The sequence below is a fragment of the Piliocolobus tephrosceles genome, chromosome 2 (assembly GCF_002776525.5).
Source record: "Piliocolobus tephrosceles isolate RC106 chromosome 2, ASM277652v3, whole genome shotgun sequence".
Taxonomy (NCBI): domain Eukaryota; kingdom Metazoa; phylum Chordata; class Mammalia; order Primates; family Cercopithecidae; genus Piliocolobus; species Piliocolobus tephrosceles.
In genome coordinates this window covers 87,341,772-87,362,521 of record NC_045435.1, presented here as the reverse complement: position 1 = coordinate 87,362,521, position 20,750 = coordinate 87,341,772, and the positions used below count along the sequence as shown (strand labels likewise).

Sequence of the window (20,750 nt, the reverse complement as noted above, 5' to 3'; positions counted from 1 at the left end):
TGACCTTATCCTTATGATCCACCCACCTTGGCCTCTCAAAGTGCTGGGATTATAGGCATGAGCCACTGCACTTGGCTGCAGTTATACTTTTTTCAGACAATAGTGGCATAGAGCCAAGTATGAACTTACACAAAACAAGTTATATAACAAGTGGAGTTATGCACTTGCACGCCAAACTCGCTGAGTCATGCAGGCCTGAATATCCGCCTCTTCCTATTCCTTGACTAAAGCACATCCATGTACTTTACAATGACAAAACCCTGTCTTTACAAAAAATAAAAAAATTAGCTGGGCGTGGTGGTGCATGCCTACTAGGGTGGCTGAGTTGGGAGGATCACCTGAGCAGAGGTTGCAGTGAGATGGGATCGTGCCATGGCATTCCAGCCTGGGTGACAGAGCAAGATAAAAAAAAAAAAGAGGCTCATGCTTGTAGTCCCAGTACTTTGGGAGGCCGAGGCAGGTGGATCACTTGAGGTCAGGAGTTTGAGACCAGCCTGGCCAACATGGTGAAACCCCATTGTTGGGAACAGACCCCCAAGTCTGACCATAAATGGGCCCCAAAACTGGCCATAAACAAAATCTCTGCAGCATTGTGACATGTTCGTGATGGCCTTGACGCACACACTGAAGGTTGTGGGTTTAACGGCATGAGGGCAAACACCTCGCCCACCCAGGGCAGAAAACTGCTTAAAGGCAATACTAAACCACAAACAATAGCATGAGTGATCTGTGACTTAAGGACATGTTCCTGCTGCAGATAACTAGCCAGAGCCCCTCCCTTTGTTTTGGCTCATCCCTTTGTTTCCCGTAAGGAATACTTTTAGTTAATCTATAATCTGTAGAAATAATGCTTCACTGGCTTGCTGTCAGTAATATGTGGGTCAAACTCTGTTCGGGGCTGTCAGCTCTGAAGCCTGTGAGTCCCCTGATTTCCCACTCCACACTCTATATTTCTGTGTGTGTCTTTAATTTCTTTAGCACCACTGGGTTAGGGTCTCAACAACTGAGCTGGTTTCAGCAAGTGGTGCCCATACGTGGGGCTCGAATCCTGGCCAAAGGGTCGCCATAGCAACAGTTGGAGAATGTGGAACTAAGCTGCAGGACACCTGAGTACTCTTAAGCAATCCCTGTGGTGAGTAAGAAAGGGAGCTTGGAAGCATCAGGGCAACAATGGGAGAAGTGTGGGCTCTGGTTCATTCCACCTTGGAACCTTCTCACACTAATCATGAGGAGTAACAGAAGAGGTTTGTTTGCCAGCCAAAGCTAAAGTGGCAAAGGAGGAAGAGGTTCATCCCTACTCTTCTGCACCCCCTCCTTATTTTGAAGAAAAAGAGTAGCCTGACCCTCCAGATCTTTCTTTTCCAGAGGACATTGGGTGAAAAGTGGTTGCCCCAATGACTGAGCAGTGCCTTGAGCAACCCCTCTCAGTTCTATTCATGCAGGAATTAAGCGAGCTAGACATGAGTGTGATATAGAGGCTTGGCAGTTACCTGTTACGATACACCCCCTAGATCAACAGGGAAATATAGCTACATTTGAGCCTTTTCCTTTTAATTTTGGGAAATGCCATGAGAGTCCTGTCCCAGGCTCTGTTCCAAACTGGAGCATTTCTGGCTCAGGCCATTCCCTCATCCCTGTACAATGCCTGTCCCCCACCATACCCGGTAATGCCACAGTAGATTTGTGTCCAGAATTTATTCCTTCCGGGGAGTTCTTGGTCTTGCTTACTTAAAGAATGAAGGCGCCGACCTTTGCGGTGAGTGTTAGACTTTGTTCCTTCAGATGTTCAGATGTGTCTGGAGTTTCTTCCTTCCGGTGGATTCGTGGTCTCGCTGACTTCAGCAGTGAAGCCACAGATCTTTGTGGCAACTGTCACAGCTCTTAAAGGTGGTATGGACCTGGCTGGGCACAGTGGTTCATGCCTGTAATCCCAGCACTTTCGGAGGCCGAGGTGGGTGGATCACGAGGTCAGCAGTTTGAGACCATACTGGCTGACACAGTGAAACCCCATCTCTACTAAAAATACAAAAAATTAGCAGAGTGTGGTGGTGGGCACCTGTAGTCCCAGCTACTGAGGAGGCTGAGGCAGGAGAATGGCATGAACCCAGGAGGCAGAGCTTGCAGTGAGCCAAGATAGAGCCACTGAACTCCAGCTTGGATGACAGTGCAAGACTCCGTCTTAAAAAAAAAAAAAAAAAAAAGGTGGTGCGGACCCAAAGAGAGCAGCAGCAAGATTTATTGTGAAGAGCAAAAGAACAAAGCTTCCACAGTGTGGAGGGGGACCGAGCGGGTTGCCGCTGCTGGCTCAGGTGGCCAGCTTTTATTACCTTATTTGGCCCTGCCCACATCCTGCTGATGGGTCCGTTTTACAGAGAACTGATTGGTCCATTTTACAGAGTGCTGATTGGTGCATTTTTACAGAGTGCTGATTGTGTGTTTTTACAGAGTGCTGATTGTGTGTTTTTACAGAGTGCTGATCGATGCATTTACAATCCTTTAGCTAGACACATAGTGCTGATTGGTGCATTTTTACAAAGTGCTGATTGGTGCATTTACAATCTTCTAGCTAGATAGAAAAGTTCTCCAAGTCCTCACTCGAGCCAGGAAGTCCAGCTGGCTTCACCTCTCAATCCCTCCTCTAAACAGGACACTCCAACTGCTGTTGGGAATTGGGCAATGACTACTCTAGCTACTTTCTGCTGGTTAGGGGCGAAGAAGGAGCCCTGCAGCAGTAGTGTCCTCCAGAGGGGAACTCCCTAGGCCTGCCAAAGAGCCAGTGAGTTGATCTAGGGGTCCTCGGTAGAGGTTGTTAGTTGAGCTCATTTGGGGTTCCATTTGTGAGACCATCTGTAGCTTGATGGCCTCGATTCTAGAGGAAACAAATTTGACGAGGTTAAAACACAGGGCCTGAAGGCAAGTAATAGCAAGACAGCTGTCATGGGACCTAGAAAAGGGAGAAGCCATGTCGCCCAACTCCAGAGGTTGGTGTAAGAGTTTGAAAGGCATTGTCCGATTTCAGAAGCGTTTTCCTGTAAACGCTGGGTGGACCCGTCTTGTACTATCCCTGACTGGTTAGTGTAAAAACAACACTCTTCCCCTAAGAAGGTGCAGAGTTCTCCTTTCTCAGTAGTGAGGAGGTCTAGGCCTCAGCGGTTTCGGAGAGCCACTGCTGCCAAAGAGTCTATTTGGGATTGTAGAGTAAGGATAGTTTTCATTATTTCTTGCAAACTGCCCGAGAAATCCTTTGAGAGTGTGTGGTAGTAGGATGGTGAAGTAGATAAACTGGCTATTCTGGTTCCTGTAGCAGTAGCCATTCCTAACCCTATAAGTAGGGGTATTAGTTTTATGGCTCTGTGCTGATGGATAGAGAGCTACAAAGCCAGCAGTCATTTGCCAGGGAAGGATTGGACTGGTTTAACAGAGAGTGGGTTAAGTTGAGAGTCTTGAAGAGGTAATTAGGAGCTAGTGTAAGGGGAGGGGCACTTGTATGAGGTGTCCAAGGAAACAGGAGGGATGGATAGGCAAAGAGTAAATAGGAAGGTAAAGAGGATGTTCCAGAAGACGAGATCATTTTATCTAGTCTGAGTTAAAAGTAGGAGTAAATTGCTGTCAGAAGGAAGGAAGATAGATAAAAGGTTGATGTGATTATGATTTTCGTCCTGGCAGGAGCTACAGTATGTAGTTCTATCACAAAGAGTATAGTTAGTATGCTGTTTAATAATATGATGAAATAGTAAAAGGATTCCATTAAAGGGGCAAGGAGAGGTGTTAAAGATAAAGATTATGTAGGTTTTCACTTAAGAGGAAGGGGTTTTTCCTCAGGATCAGCCGTAGGAGCCTTTTTAGTCTGGGATGTTTCCTTCTGAAATAGGAGATGCAAATCCTCCAATGGTTTGCAGGTGTATCGAGACTGATCTGGCTGATCTTGGGACTCCTGAGCTGACAGTCCTGCAGGTTCCTCAGAGGGTGTCCAAAATTTAACTCGGGTGTGGTGAATCCAAGATTCCACTCCTGCCACCTTAACTACAGTGAGGGTAAAGGGGATTACCGAGTATGGTCCTTCCCACAAATAATCCATAGATGGGGAGGTAGATGGGAGAGATTTGACCAACACTAGATCTCCTGGTTGAAACAACTGTGTTCCCTTTTCTCTGTGACATCCTTCAGGTAGGTTTTTAAGGTTTCAGTGATATTTTGTCAAAGAAGTTATGTCTTTTCATTGATATTTTGTCAAAGAAGTTATGGCCGTTTCCTGATCAAGTAGGAGGTCATTTGTGAGAAAAGATTGTCCATACAGCATTTCATATGAACTGAGCCCCATATTGTGAGGAGAATTTCGGATTCTCAACAGGGCCGTGGGCAAAAGAGTAGGCCATGGGAGATGAGTTTCTTGTGTTAGTTTCCTTAAGTCCCTCTTGAGTGTTTCATTTGCCTTCTCGACCTTCCCTGAGGATTGTGGCCTCCAGGCACAGTGAAGGTGATATTGTATCCCTGGCACCATGGAAATTCCATGAGTGATCATGGCTTTAAAAGCTGGACCAGGGCCGGGTGCGGTGGCTCAAGCCTGTAATCCCAGCACTTTGGGAGGCTGAGACGGGCGGATCACGAGGTCAGGAGATCGAGACCATCCTGGCGAACACGGTGAAACCCCGTTTCTACTAAAAAATGCAAAAAACTAGCCGGACGAGGTGGCGGGCGCCTGTAGTCCCAGCTACTCGAGAGGCTGAGGCAGGAGAATGGCGTAAACCCGGGAGGCAGAGCTTGCAGTGAGCTGAGATCTGGCCACTGCACTCCAGCCTGGGCGACAGAGCAAGACTTCGTCTCAAAAAATAAAAAAAAAAAAAAGCTGGACCATTGGCCGGGTGCAGTGGCTCACGGCTGTAATCCCAGCACTTTGGGAGACTGATGCGGGCGGATCACAAGATCAGGATGTTGAGATCATCCTGGCTAACATGGTGAAACCCCGTCTCCTACTAAAAATACAAAAAATTAGCCCGGCGTGGTGGCGGGTGCTTATAGTCCCAGCTGAGGCAGGAGAATGGCATGAACCCAGGAGGCGGAGCTTGCAGTGAGCTGAGATCTCACCACTGCACCCCAGCCTGGGCAACAGAGTGAGACTCCGTCTCAAAAAAGAAAAAAGCCAGACCATTGTTGCTCTGTAAGCTTTGGGGAAGCCCAAATCTAGAAATTATTTCATGAGTTAGGACTTTAATCACTTCCTGAGCCTTCTCTGACTTGCAGGGGAAAGTGTCTATCCAATTTGTAAAGGTATCAACACAGACACCAACAAGTATTGAAATCCCTCTGACTTAGGCATATGGGTGAAGTCTAACTGCCAGTCCTCTCCGGGATAGTGACTTATTCTTTGTTCCCCCAAAGGGGCCTTATGATGGACCAAAGCATTATTCCTTTGGCACATCTCACAGGCTTTGACTACCTGTCGGATGGTCCAGAGGAGATTTGGCTCTGTAAATAGGGATTTGGCCATCTAATGAGTGTTTTTAATACCTGTATGAAAAGTTTAATGGAGGGTTTTAAGTATTTTCCAGTGACTGGCTTCCGATATAAGTACCTTTCCTTCTTCTGTTGTTAACCACCCTGAGAGGAGAAAACTATGCCCCCATGAAAGTCCATTCTGTTTCAGTCAGGGAATACTGGGACTTAATCTCTTGGAGGGGGTTATTCCATACCAAGGGTCCTTCCGTAGGTATTTCTTTTTTTTTCTTTTTTTTTTTTTTTCTGAGATGGAATTTTGCTCCGTCACCCAGGCTGGAGTGCAGTGGTGCAATCTTGGCTTACTGCAAACTCCACTTCCCAGGTTCACACCATTCTCCTGCCTCAGCCTCCCGAGTGACTGGGTCTACAGGCGCCTGCCACCACGCCCAGCTATTTTTTTGTATTTTTAGTAGAGACAGGGTTTCACCGTGTTAGCCAGGATGGTCTCGATCTCCGGACCTCATGATCCACCCACCTCGGCCTCCCAAGGTGCTGGGATTACAGGCGTGAACCACTGCGCCTGGCCCCATAGGTATTTCTAATGGGATGTACCACCTGACAGCAATTTTGGCCTCAGCATCTGCCTGACGGTTTCCTTCTGTCTTTTCTCCTTCACCTTTCTGATGGCATTGGTAGTGTAAGACCGCCACCTCCTTGGGTTTTTGCACTGTATGCAATAACTCCATAATTTCCTTGTGGTATTTAATGGGGGTTTCCCCCAGAGATTAGGAAATCCCCTTTCTTTCCATATTGCAGCATGGGCATGTAGGATTAGATAAGCATACTTGCTATCTGTATACACATTTGTTCTTTTTCTTTTTCCCAGTTCTAAGGCTTAGGTAAGTGCCACTAGTTCTGCTGACTGGGTGCTGGTCCCTGGGGGAAGAGGCTTACTTTCAAGTACAGTTACATCACTAATTATGGCATAACCTGCCCTTCATATCCCATTCTCCACAAATGAACTTCCATCGGTATATAGGTTAAGGTCAGGATTAGCTAAGGGGACTTCTAAGAGATCATCTCGGGCAGCATAATTTGTTGGCAGTCACACTTGATTGGTTCCCCATCTGCTGGGAGAAAAGTGGCAAGGTTGAAGGCATGTATGTATTTGAAGCACCGTTCCCTCAAGGAGTAGCACCTGGTATCTAAGTAGGCAGTTGTCTGATAGCCATAAACTTCCTTTGGCATCTAGTATGTCATTTACATCATGAGTAGTCCAGACAGTGAGATTCTTTCCTTGTATTATTTTGATAGCCTCTGTCACTAAGACTACCACTGCTGCAACTACCAGTAAACAGTGAGGCCAGCCTTTTGCTACTACGTCATTTTCTTTACTTAGGTATGCCACTGGTTGTAGGGTTGTGCCGCGAGTCTGAGTAAGGACTCCAGGAGCTATCCCTGCTCTCTCTGATGTATAAAGAGCAGTTTTGTGTTGTGGGATGGCTTAAGGCTGGAGCTTGAGTTTGTTCCTTCCAATGCCCAGACTTCAGGGTTGATTCCCTCCTCAAGTAGGGGACAACAAATGGGTAACTTGTTCCCCATATTCATGTAGATAATAGCTCCAGCTTTGGCTAATATATCCCTCCCTAATAAGGGTGTGAGACTTTCAGGCATAACAAGAAAGGCATATGAAACTCTCAATTACAACTGAGAAGGTGGGAGAAAAACCTGGTTACAGGCTGTCCCAGTATTCCTCGGATAGTAATGGACTTTGAGGACAGTTGCCTGGGACAGGAGATTAACACTCAGAAGGCTGTGCCAGTGTCCAGGAGGAAGTCAATTTCCTGGCCCTCAGTGGTTATATGTACCCGGGGCTCGGTGAGAGTGATGATATGAGCTGGTGCTTGCCCCAGGCACCCTCAGCCCTATTGTTGGATCATCTGATTGGGGGCTTCTGGCCCAGAGAACCTTTGTCCTCTGGGGCAGTGCACCTTTTAGTGATTGCCTTGGCATAGTGGACATGGGTGAGGGGGCAGTTTGTTTCTCATTGGACAATCTTTTTTAAAGTGTCCTTGCAAACCACACTGGTAACAAGTCCTACCAGGTGATTGGCCTGCTCCATTTTCTGTCCTCTCTGAACCACCAAGGTTTGTTTATCTGAGGGCCATGACTAAGGCCTTTCTCTGATCTTGCTTTTCCTTTTGGGCCTGTTTCTCTTGGTCCCTATTATAGATCACTGAGATTGCCAGGTTTAATAATGCCTCCAGATTTTGTTCGGGGCTCAGGGCTTGCTTTTGGAGCTTTCTCCTGATATCTGTGGCTGATTGGGTAATAAACTTATCTTTTAGGATCAGTTGACCCTCGTGTGAGTCGGGTGACCGGGGAGTATATTTTCTTAAGGCCTCCCATAACCGCTCGAGGAAGGCAGAAGGATTTCCTTTCCCTGAGTTACGGTGGACATCATTGAATAATTCATGGGCTTTTCCCTAATTCTCCTTAGTCCTTCTAGAACACAGATCAACAGATATTTGTGACTCAGTCCCCATGATCTAAGTCGAGGTCCCAGTGGGGATCCATAGTGGGGATGGCTTGCTGACTGATAGGGAATTTGTCCCTTTCTTCAGCTGTCATTCTATCATTTACTTGACTTAAGATACCAGGTATCTCCAAACTCTCGGGCTGCAGCTAAAGCCGCATTCTTTTCATTAAAGGCCAGTGTTTGATCTAACAATAGCATGACATCTCTCCAAGAGAGATCAAAGGTTTGCCCTAGACCTTGTAGGACATCTATATACCTATCAGGATCATCTGAAAACTTCCCCAAATTGACCTTGATCTGCTTTAAATCAGAGAAGGCGAAGCAGACATGTACCCGGGTTGGGCCAAATTCCCCTCCCCCTACAGCTTGAAGGGGACATAACCAATAGCCTGGGGGTTTTTGTGGTCCTTTGGAGATTTCTTGTTTCCTTCTGGGCAGGGGAGATTAGAGGAGGCTTATCATTAATAGGAAGGGGAGCTATAGGGAGGCTAGGATATGGAGGTAAGCTGAGAGGTCCTCCTGCGGGATGCAAGCTTTGCATAGTTGTGTATTCTCCTTCAATGAAAAGAAAGCTTGGACATAAGGTATTTTACTCCATTTTCCTTCCCTCTTACAGAAAAAGTCAAGCTGCAGGATAGTATTGTAATTTATACTTCCCTCAGGTGGCCATTTTTCCCCATCAAAGAGAGAATACTGGGGCCAGGCCATAGTGCAGAAAAAAATGAGCCGCCTCTTTTTCAGGGTTTGCAGGTCAAATTGGTCCCAATGGCTTAGGATGCATTTGAAGAGTAAGCCTGTTGATGACTGAGTGTTTCCCATCTGAAAGACAAAACTGCCCATGGTTTTCGTTTGTTGCTACCCCCAGCCCAAGAACCTGCAATGGTCCCTGGACCCTGCTGAATGGAATAGTTGTGCTCACCAATGCACAGCAGAAACACCTCTTGCCCAAGAATGCACAACGGTCCCTGGACCCTGCTGATCGGAATAGTTGCACTCACCAACACAGCAGCAGAAACGTAGTTTTCCTCTTAGACCATAAAGAGGATCAAGGAAGGTTGTTACCGACACATTCTTGGAAACTTGCACCCTTGCCTGTCCTCCTAGATCACAAAGAGGACTGAGAAAAATCAGATTTAGTGGCCCTTACCAACGCATTCTCAAAAACCTGTTAGAGTCCTAAGCATTCTCCTGTTAGTACTGGGACTTTACCCCGTCCTATAAAGATGTGAAGCCCCGGCCGGGCACAGTGGCTCAAGCCAGTAATCCCAGCACTTTGGGAGGCCGAGACGGGTAGATCACGAGGTTGGGAGATCGAGACCATCCTGGCTAACACGGTGAAACCCCATCTCTACTAAAAAATACAAAAAACTAGCCGGGTGAGGTGGCAGGCGCCTGTAGTCCCAGCTACTCAGGAGGCTGAGGCAGGAGAATGGTGTAAACCTGGGAGGCAGAGCTTGCAGTGAGCTGAGATCTGGCCACTGCACCCCAGCCTGAGCGACAGAGCGAGACTTCGTCTCAAAAAAAAAAAAAAAAAAAAAAAAGATGTGAAACCTCCAAAATGAAGTGGAGGGCCATACCCTGAGGGAAGGGAGGGATCTCCAGGGTTGGAAGAGTGACGCCTTTTATCCTTACTTGAATAGAAAGGATATCATTTCTGAAGCTCCCTATATCCTAGCTTCAGGAATAGCTTTTGTTAGGCCTGCTATTCTGAAGAGAGATACTAAAATTCCAGATAGTACCCCCTATGGCAGGACTTTGGGCAAAAATTATGTCTTTCTGATTGGTGAGCCCAGATGCCTCAAGAAGGGAATAGAGTCCTGGAGTTTATACTAGAAATCATTCTTACGGGAGAAACTAGAAAAGCACCAGAGACAGGGAGTGGTTTTTAGAAGCAGGACTAGCCTCAGAGAAGAGAAGCTAGAGAAAGTTTATCTGACAACCATTAGGATCCAGGAGGAAAGGGTCAGGATAGATAGGATAGATGGGTGAGTCTTGGCTTGGGTGACATGACTTTGAGTTCCACTCATGGCCGCAGGGTCAACCAGCTTGTTGTCAGGACCCCAGAGCTGAATGACTTTCATCTCTGTCAACCGTTGGCTCAGCCCAGAAGTACAGGAAAAGCGGAAGCTGGTTCCAGGCAAACCAATGTTCCCCACTCCAAAGAGTTAGGGGTTGTTAGAGAGCCCTTTCCTAGAAAGCCTGACACCCGTGTCCTTATTCCGGCGGCCACGCTAGTCAGTTTTAACTGGCAGACAGGTGCCTGGTATTTAGCCCCTGAATTCCAAGGAAAAATAGGACAGAGTAACAAGCGAAAGGGGTCTGATGGTACTCACCGCTTGGCAAAGGCCCCACGTTGGGCGCCAAAATGTGTCCAGAATGTATTCCTTCCAGTGGGTTCTTGGTCTCACTGACTTCAGGAATGAAGCCGTGGACCCTCACGGTGAGTATTACAGCTCTTAAAGATTTGTAAGTTTGTTTGTTCCTTCGGAGTTTGTTCCTTCAGATGTTCAGATGTCTCTGGAGTTTCTTCCTTCTGGTGGGTTCATGGTCTTGCTGACTTTGGGAGTGAAGCCACAGACCTTTGTGGCTAGTGTCACAGCTCTTAAAGGTGGTGCAGACCCAAAGAGTGAGCAGCAGCAAGATTAATTGTGGACAGCAAAAGAACAAAACTTCCAGTGTGGAAGAAGACCCAAGCGGGTTGCTGTTGCTGGCTCAGGTGGCCAGCTTTTACTCCCTTATTTGGCCTCGCCCACATCCTGCTGATTGGTCCATTTTACAGAGAGCTGATTGGTCTGTTTTACAGAGTGCTGATTGGTCCATTTTACAGAATGCTGATTGATGCATTTACAATCCTTTAGCTATACACATAGTGCTGATTGGTGCATTTTCACAGAGTGGTGACTGGTGTGTTTACAATCCTTTAGCTAGACATGTAGCGCTGATTGGTGCGTTTTTACAGAGTGCCGATTGGTGCATTTACAGTTCTTTAGCTAGACACAGAGCACTGATTGGTGCATTTACAATCCTCTAGCTAGACAGAAAAGTTCTCCAAGTCCCCACTCAACCCAGAAAGTTCAGCTAGCTTCACCTCTCAGATTTATGCTGCACAAAAGCTGTGAGCCTTCTGCCTGGGGAACCCCTGCAAAAAGTTCCAACGGGTCTGTGGACCCTTGCCAGTGGGGATGATAGGATTACTTCTAGGTAGATCTATTTTAAATTTAAAAGGAGTGCAAGTACAAACAGGGGTCATTGATTCAGATTACAATGGGGAAATTCAAATTGTTATATCTACTTCTGTTCCCTGGAAAGCAGAGCCAGGAGAATGTATAGCACATCTCCTGATTGTGCCATATGCAGAAATGGGGAAAAGTGAAATTAAATGAACAGGAGGATTTGGAAGCACAAATAAGGCAAAGCAGGTTATTAGGTGAATCAAATTACTGTTAAACATCCTACCTGTGAAATAACTATTCAGGGAAAGAAATTTAAAGGTTTAGTAAATACAGGAGCAGACATTTCAATCATTTCTCTACAGCACTGGCCATCCACGTGGCCAATTCAGCCCGCTCAATTTAACATAGCTGGAGTTGGTAAAGCCCCTGAAGTATATTAAAGCAGTTATATTTTGCATTGTGAAGGGCCCGATGGACAACCTGGGACTATTATGGGGAAGAGATTTATTACAACAATGGGGAGCACAGGTTCTAATTCCTGAGCAATTATGCAGCCCTCAAAGTCAACGTATGATGCATGAAACGGTATGTCCCTGGTATGGGACTAGGTAAAAATTTGCAAGGTTTGAAGGAACCACTTCAAGCAGAAAGACAAAGTTCCTGCCAAGGTTTAGGAAATCATTTTTGATGGCGGCCATTGTTAAGCCTCCAGAACCTATACCTTTAAAATGGTTAACAGATAAGCCAATTTGGATAGAACAGTGGCCACTAAGTAAAGAGAAACTGGAGGCTTTTGAGGACTTATTTACTGAACAATTAGAAAAAAGGACACATAACTCCAACATTTTCCCCTTGGAATTCTCCACTCTTTGCTATTAAGAAAACAATCAGGTAAATAGAGTATATTAACTGACTTAGGAGCCACAAATTCAGTTACACAACCTATGGGGACATTACAGCCAGGATTGCCTTCTCTTGCTATGATTCTGAAAAACTGGCCTTTAATAATCATAGATTTAAAAGACTGTTTCTTTACTATCCCTTTAGCTGAGCAAGACTGTGAATGGTTTGCATTTACAATTCCTGCAGTAAACAACCTGCAGCCTGCTAAGCGTTTTCATTGGAAAGTGTTGTCACAAGGCATGTTAAACAGTCCAACAATTTGCCAGACTTACGTAGGGCAAGCAATTGAACCTACTCATAAAAAGTTTTCAGTGTTACATTATTCATTGTATGGACGATATATTTTGTGCTGCCCCCACTCAAGAAATATTACTCCAATGTTATGATCACTTGCAAAATTTGATTTCTCACACTGGTTTATTTATAGCTTCTGGCAAAATTCAGACTAATACCCCTTACTCCTACTTGGAGACCTTAGTAAATGACATTACTATTGTGCCACAGAAAGTAACTGTATGTAGGGATCAATTGAAAACATAAAATGACTTTCAAAAATTACTAGGGGATATTAATTGGGTACGACCTGCTCTAGGCATTACTACCTATGCCATGAGTAATCTATTTTCTATCTTTAGAGGAGATCCTATTCTCACTAGCCCTCAACAATTAACAGAGACTAAGACAGAGTTACAGCTGATTGAAAAGCAAGTCCATAAGGCTCAAATAAATAGAATAGATCCAGAGAAGACTCTAGATTTGCTAATTTTTCCAACTCGTCATTCACCTACTGGTGTTACTGCCCAAGAGCACGACTTAGTAGAACGAATTTTTCTTCCACATACTAAGTCACAGGCTCTAACTCCTTATGTGGATCAAATTGCTACTATGATGTTAAATGGGAGAACTTGGATTGTTAAATTGCATGGATATGATCCTGGAAAAATTATTGTCCCTCTCACTAAGGCACAAATACAGCAAGCTTTTATAAATTGTCTTACTTGGCAAACCCATTTAGCTGACTTTGTGGGTATTCTCGATAATCATTTTCCTAAAACAAAACTGTTTCAATTTTTGAAATTAACTAATTGGATTCTCCCTAAAATAACTAAATTTAAACCAATTGAAGGTGCTGAGAATGTTTTTACAGATGGATCTACAAATGGTAAAACTTCTTATTCTGGCTTGAAAGGTAAAGTTTTTCAGATGCCCTATACTTCACCTCAAAAAGTGGAGTTTGTAGCTGTAATTGAAGTATTGACTGTTTCTGATATGCCTATTAATGTGATTTTGGATTCTTTGTGGTTCATTCCACACAATTAACTGAAAATGCTCAGTTACGATTTCATACAGATGAACAACTGATAACTTTATTTACCCAATTACAAACAGCAGTTAGGAGTAGGATGCACCCTTTTTACATCACTCATATTAGGGCTCATATGCCTCTCCCAGGACCTTTAACTGAAGGGAATCAAATGACTGATTGCCTAGTTGCTACTGCAATATCTAATGCCAAACACTTTCACAATTTAACCAATGTTAATGCCTCTGGCCTCAAACACAGATACAGCATTACCTGGAAAGAAACTAAAGCTATCATGCAGCGATGCCCAACTTACCAAATGGTACATTCCTCATCTTTTACAAGAGGAGTTAATTCTCAAGGATTGGAATCTAATTCTCTTTGGCAAATGGATGTCACACATGTTCCCTCATTTGGGAGACTGTCTTATACACACGTATGTGTAGACACCTTTTCTCACTTTGTCTGGGCTACATGCCAGTCAGGAGAGTCTTCTGCCTGTGTTAAACGTCACCTTTTGTAGTATTTTGCAGTGATGGGCATTCCAGCTTCTATTAAAACAGATAATGCCCCAGGCTATACTAGCCAAGCTCTAGCTACATTTTTCTCTCTATGGAATATTAAACACATTACTAGCATTCCATATAATTCTCAAGGACAAGCCATAGTAGAAAGAATGAATCTCTCCCTGAAGCAGTAGTTGCAAAAGCAAAAAGGGAGAAACAGGGACTACGGGTCACCCCATATACAATTGAATCTAGCATTATTGACTTTAAATTTTTTTGAGCCTGCCTAAAGGCCAGATGGTATCAGCAGCTGAACAGCATCTACAGAAACTAGCTGCAAAGACAGAAGCAGAACAACTGGTTTGGTGGAGAGATCTGATAACAAAAAGTTGGGAAATAGGCGAAATAATAACTTGGGGTAGAGGTTATGCTTGTGTTTCTCCAGGACAGAATCAACAGCCAATTTGGGTGCCATTGAGACAGTTGAAGCCTTACTTATGAGCCAGATACCCAGGAAGAGGTTTGGGGAGGATCCCAAAACCCACCAGTTGCAGCCATGTTGAGACTGATGCTGAGGAGGACCCCAGGTGTCATGAGCAACACCTGTTGAACACAGCCACCTACCTGGGGACAGATCAAGAAGCTGTCACAGATGGCGGAAGAGAACCTTAGTAAAGCAGGACACCAGTCACAATTAGTAATTTAATGATAGCTATGATAGTGGTGATCACCATTGCTGTGAGTATTCCTTCAACAAGGGCTGACACAGAACAATTATACTCATTGGGCATATTTATCAATTTTGGCTGGCAATAATGCCTGGATGTAATCACTCTATGACACATTTACACATACTTTTTGGTCTCAGTATTTACCATAATAAATTTGCTCCTATAATTGAGGCATACTGCCCTCAAAAACCTATTTGTAAACAGAATTGGACCTGGCCAGAAATAATGAATGTACTTATTTGGGAAGATTGCATTGCAGAACAGGCAGAGGTGCTGTGCAACGATTCCTATGGAATCATTATTGATTGGTCCCCTAAGGAGATGTTTAGCTTGAATTGCACCTCTCAGTCAGCATGCCACGGCCACGCTATGTTCAGCTGGTTTAAACCAAATGGTCAGATGGTAGAAATGGTAAGAAAGATGGCAAGAGTTCCTATTATCTGTAAACATGGCGCTATCGTGGCACCTCAACCTCAAATGATATGGCCCACTGTAGGAGCTAAACATAAGGATTTGTGGAAACTATTAATGGCTCTTAAATAAGATCAAAATTTGGAAAAGAATAAAAAAGCGGCCGGGCACGGTGGCTCAAGCCTGTAATCCCAGCACTTTGGGAGGCCGAGACAGGCGGATCACGAGGTCAGGAGATCAAGATCATCCTGGCGAACACGGTGAAACCCCGTCTCTACTAAAAAATACAAAAAACTAGCCGGGTGAGGTGGCGGGCACCTGTAGTCCCAGCCACTCAGGAGGCTGAGGCAGGAGAATGGCGTGAACCTGGGAGGCGGAGCTTGCAGTGAGCTGAGATCGGGCCACTGCACTCCAGCCTGGGTGACAGAGTGAGACTCCGTCTCAAAAAAAAAAAAAAAAAAAGAATAAAAAAGCATCTAGAAGGACACTCTACAGACTTGTCTTTGGATATTGCAAAATTAAAAGAACAAATATTTAAAGCTTCCCAGGCACACCTGACCTTAATGCCAGGAACTGGAGTGCTTGAAAGAGCTGCAGAGAGATTAGCAGCTATTAACCCATTAAAATAGATAAAGACACTTGGAGGCTCTGTGATTTCAATGATGATTGTGCTTTAATCTGTGTTGTTTATCTTTGTATAGTCTGCAGATGCAGGTCTCAACTCCTGCAAGAATTAGCTCACCATGACAAAGCTGCCTTTGCTTTTATTGCCTTGCCAAACAAAAAAGGGGGACATGTTGGGAACAGGCCCCCAAATCTGGCCATAAATGGGCCCCAAAACTGGCCATAAACAAAATCTCTGTAGCACTGTGACATGTTTGTGATGGCCATGACGCCCATGCTTAAGGTTGTGGGTTTACCGGAATGAGTGCAAAGAACACCTGACCCACCCAGGGCTTCCTGGGCATTCCTAAGCCACAAACAAGAGCATGAGCAATCTCTGCCTTAAGGACATGTTTCTGCTGCAGATAACTAGCCAGAGCCCATCCATTTGTTTCAGCCCATCCCTTTGTTTCCCATAAGGAATACTTTTAGTTAATCTATAAGCTATAGAAATAATGCTTGTCACTGGCTTGCTGTCAATAAATATGTGTGTCAAACTCTGTTCAGAGCTGTCAGCTCTGAGGGCTCTGAGTCCCCTGATTTCCCACTTCGCACTCTATATTTCTGTTGTGTGTCTTTAATTCCTCTAGTGCCACTGGGTTAGGCTCTCCATGACTGAGCTGATCTTAGCACCCCATCTCTACTAAAAATACAAAAATTAGCCAGACATGGTGGTGCATGCCTGTAATCCCAGCTACTCAGGAGGCTGAAGCCAGAGAATCGCTTGAAACCAGGAAATGGAGGTTGCAGTGAGCCAAGATCACACCATTGCACTCCAGCCTGGGCAACAAGAGTGAAATTCTGTCTCAAAAAAAAAAAAAGAGAAAAAAAAGGAAAAGCGTGTTTTCTCAAGTTATGCAACAATGTTAAGTAACACAAATTGTTATAGAGATATCTTTCTTTCTTTTTTTTTTTTGAGACGGAGTCTCACTCTCTTGCTAGGCTGGTGTGCAGTGGCACAATCTCACCTCACTGCAACCTCCAACTCCCTGGTTCAAACAGTTCTCCTGCCTAACCTCCCAAGTAGGTGGGACTGTACAGGTGCACACCACCATGCTCAGTGGGTGCCATTTTTTTTTTTTTTTTTTTGTATTTTAGTAGAGATGGGGTTTCACAGTGTTGCCCAGGCTGATCTCAAACTCCTGAGCTCAGGTAGTCCGCCCACCTTGGCCTCCGAAAGTGCTAAGATTACAGGCATGAGCCCCCGTGCCTGGCCACTGGTGTCCCTTTTTATAAGGACACCAATCCTATCATAAGAGCCGTATCTTCATGACTTCATCTAACGCTCATTACCTCCTAAATGAACCCATTTCCAAATACTGTCATATCAGGGTTGTTTTGATGGTACCATCATAGCAACATGTGAATTTGTGGGGGACACATTCAGTCCATAACAAGGTCTATCTGTGATTGTTTTATTATGGCTCCTTCTCTCCCTTCAGCCCTGCTCTGTTCCTTCTCTGTAGGCACACACTCTAGAATTAATGTGTACCCTCCAGTTACCTTCTATACACTCAATTACATAATTGTTTGGTGTGTATAATGTACGTTTAAAAATTTATATAAATGATCTGTAATAGAGTAAATTCTTCTTCTTCTTTTTTTTTTTTTTTGAGACTGAGTCTCGCTGTATTGCCCAGGCTGGAGTGTAGTGGCGCAATCTCAGCTCACTGCAACCCCTGCCTCCCGGGTTCCAGTGATTCTTCAGCCTCAGCCTCCCAGGTAGCTAGGATTATAGGTGCCTGCCACCACACCCAGCTAATTTTTGTAGTTTTAGTAGAGACGGGGTTTCACCATGTTGGCTAGGCTTGTCTCGAACTCCTAACCTCATGATCTGCCCGCCTTGGCTCCCAAAGTGCTGGGATTACAGGCATGAGCCACCGTACCTGGCCAAGTTAATTTTTACCTTTCCTTGTACTCAAAACTATGTTTTTGAGAAGTCTCAAAATCCCATGTGATTATATATAAATCTTTTTTTTTTTTGAGAAGGAGTCTTGCTCTTTTGCCCAGGCTGGAGTGCAGTGGCGCAAACTCAACTCACTGCAAGTTCTGACTCCTGGGTTCACACCATTCTCCTGCCTCAGCCTCCTGAGTAACTGGGACTACAGGCACCCGCCATCACTCCTGGCTAATTTTTTTTGTATTTTTAGTAGAGACGGGGTTTCACTGTGTTAGCCAGGATGGTCTCGATCTCCTGACCTCCTGATCTGCCTGCCTTGGACTCCCAAAGTGCTGGGATTACATGCGTGAGCCACCGCGCCTGGCTGATTATATATAAATCTAACTTAATGCTCATGGCTGCTGAATCAGCTAATGCATGTACTTTATTTTATTTATCTATTTTAATGATGAACAGATTGATCTTTTAAAAAGATAACATTCTTGGCTGGGCACAGTTGCTCAAACCTGTAATCCCAGCACTTTGGGAGGCTGAGATGGGCGGATCACGAGGTCAGCAGATCGAGACCATCTGGCTAACACGGTGAAACTCTGTCTCTACCGGAAAAAAAAAAAAAAAACTAGCCGGGCGAGGTGGCGGGCGCTTGTGGTCCCAGCTGCTCGGGAGGCTGAGACAGGAGAATGGCGTGAACCCGGGAGGCAGAGCTTGCAGTGAGCTGAGATCCGGCCACTGCACTCCAGCCTGGGTGACAGAGCAAGACTCCGTCTCAAAAAAAAAAAAAAAAAAAAAAAAAGATAACATTCTTGGTCAGGTGCAATGACTCATCACTGTAATCTGAGCACTTTGGGAGGGTAAGGTGGGCAGATCACCTGAGGTCAGGTGTTCAAGAGACCAGTCTGGCCAACATGGTGAAACCCCGTCTCTACTAAATATACAAACATTGGCCAGATGTGATGGCAGGTGCCTGTAATCTCAGCTACTCAGGAGCTCAGGCAGAAGAATGGCTTGAACCTGGGAGGTGGAGGTTGCAGTGGGCCAACATTGTACCACTGCATGCCAGCCTGGGCAACAGAGCGAGACTCTGTCTCAAAAAAAAAATTAAAATAACATTCTTGGCCCTGCACGGTGGCTCACATCTGTAATCCCAGCAATTTGGGAGGCTGAGATGGGCAGATCACCTGAGGATAGGAGTTGAAGATCAGTCTGGTCAACATGGTAAACCCCCATCTCGACTATAAATACAAAAATCAGCCAGGTGTGGTAGCACATACCTGTAGTCCTAGCTGCCCAGGAGGCTGAGGCTGCCGTGAGCTGAGATCATGCCACTGCACTCCAGCCTGGGCGACAGAGGAGGACCCTGTCTCAAAACAATAAAATAAAATGATAACATTCTCTTAATCTCTACAATTTTATGAACTGTAATTTCCAATATGGTGTTGTAGCCTAGAATGCTGTTATACAAAGAATGACGATGTCAGTCTTTTCTGTTTGAGTTTCCATCTGGTTGTTCCCAGATTTTAATAAAAATGTATGGTACTCAGAATTTCCTTGTGTTTCTTTGTGTTTCGTTGTACTGACAATATACAGGGGACTTGAAGGTCAGAACAAGCTATCACTCTGCCCAAAATATTCTCAAATGGACAGCTGTGAACTATGATTTCATTTGTTGGGATATTTGTCCATTTGATACACTTTTTTTGCTTAATTTCAGGAACAAGAAGTTATCCAACTGGAATAATAATCAAAATGATTATTCCAGTCTCAGTGATTCCCAGTTCCTCTTTGGATCTCAGTTCTGTCCAGAAAATTCAGAAACCCTATCAGCACCCTTGGACTTCGGTGCCCACTTGAGACATTCAAAACAGTCACAACAGAATTCTCTGGAGGTGAGTCTGGTTTCCAGAATTGCTCTGCACACATTTCACAGTTATTATGGAGATAAATTATATAAGAATATTTATTCTGGCCAGGCGCAATGGCTGACACCTGTAATCCCTGCACTTGGGAAGGCTGAGGTGAGTGGATCGCTTGAGCCCAGGAGTTTGAGACCAGCCTGGGCAACATGGCAAAACCCCATCTCTACAAAAAGTACAAAAATTAGCTGAGTGTGGTAGCTGAGGTAGGAGGATTGCTTGAGCCCAAGAAGTCAAGGCTGCAGTGACCCAGGATTCTGCCAGTGTACGCCAGCCTGGGTGACAGAGTGAGACCCCATCTCAAAAAACAAACAAACAAAAAAAACAAGGCCAGGCATGGTGGCTCACGCCTATAATCCAGCACTTTGGGAGGCTGAGGCAGGTGGATCACGAGGTCAGGAGTTCAAGACCAGCCTGGCCAAGATGGTGAAACCCCGCCTCTACTAAAAATACAAAAATTAGCCAGGTGTGGTGGCAGGCACCTGTAATCCCAGCTACTCGGGAGGCTGAGGCAGAGAATTTCTCGATCTCAGGAGGTGGAGGTTGCCGTGAGCCAAGATCAAACAACTGAACTCTAGTCTGGGAGACAGAGCATGACTCTGTCCCAAACAAACAAACAAAACAAAAAAACCCAACAACCAATACTTATTTTCTAGCCTTAAAAAATAACTTATTCTGTTGGAGTATATTTTAGAATTGTACATCTGTAAGGATTACTCTTCTAAAGGGATTTGTGCTTGATTAGTGACTCATTTGACTTAATAGTCTGAAATGGCAACATTTATATTTGCAGTTTCTTCTATTACAAAGCAACATAAAATAGCGTCAATCCCTTAGCCACTTCTAGGGAGAGGCAAATATATATGTATATATATTTTCCTAAGGCTAGTCATACTATTGTTTGTGAGAATTTAATAAGTAAAAAGAGTTTTCATAAAATAGAAATAAAATAACAAATTTTATTTTAGACAGACCTTTTAAAATAATAAACTTCATGTAATTTGTATAGTTTAGTGAACTATACTACATTATGTCCTTGAAGAAGGAGATGAGGATTCTGAGGCCTAGGTTAGTGAGTAAAGGCCAGAATGAGGAACAGAGTCTCTTGAATCCTTGATTTTTTGAGATTAACCTTTCTTTCTTTCTCTCTCTTTCTTTCTTTCTCTTTCTTTCTTTCTTTCTTTCTTTCTTTCTTTCTTTCTTTCTCTCTCTCTCTTTCTTTCTTTCCTCTCTCTCTTTTTTCTCTCCCTCTCTTTCTTTCTTTCTGTCTTT

At 44.5% G+C, this 20,750-nt stretch overlaps 1 protein-coding gene across 1 annotated transcript in view; it reads left to right on the top strand.

Annotated features, from left to right (window-relative positions):
• CCDC36 (coiled-coil domain containing 36) overlaps nucleotides 1–20,750 on the top strand; it is a 69,260-nt gene that overhangs the window by 19,785 nt on the left and 28,725 nt on the right. The window contains exon 5 of the mRNA XM_026448007.1: nucleotides 19,277–19,451. Coding sequence (XP_026303792.1) covers nucleotides 19,277–19,451 — 175 coding nt within the window. The remainder of the gene's footprint in view (nucleotides 1–19,276; nucleotides 19,452–20,750) is intronic.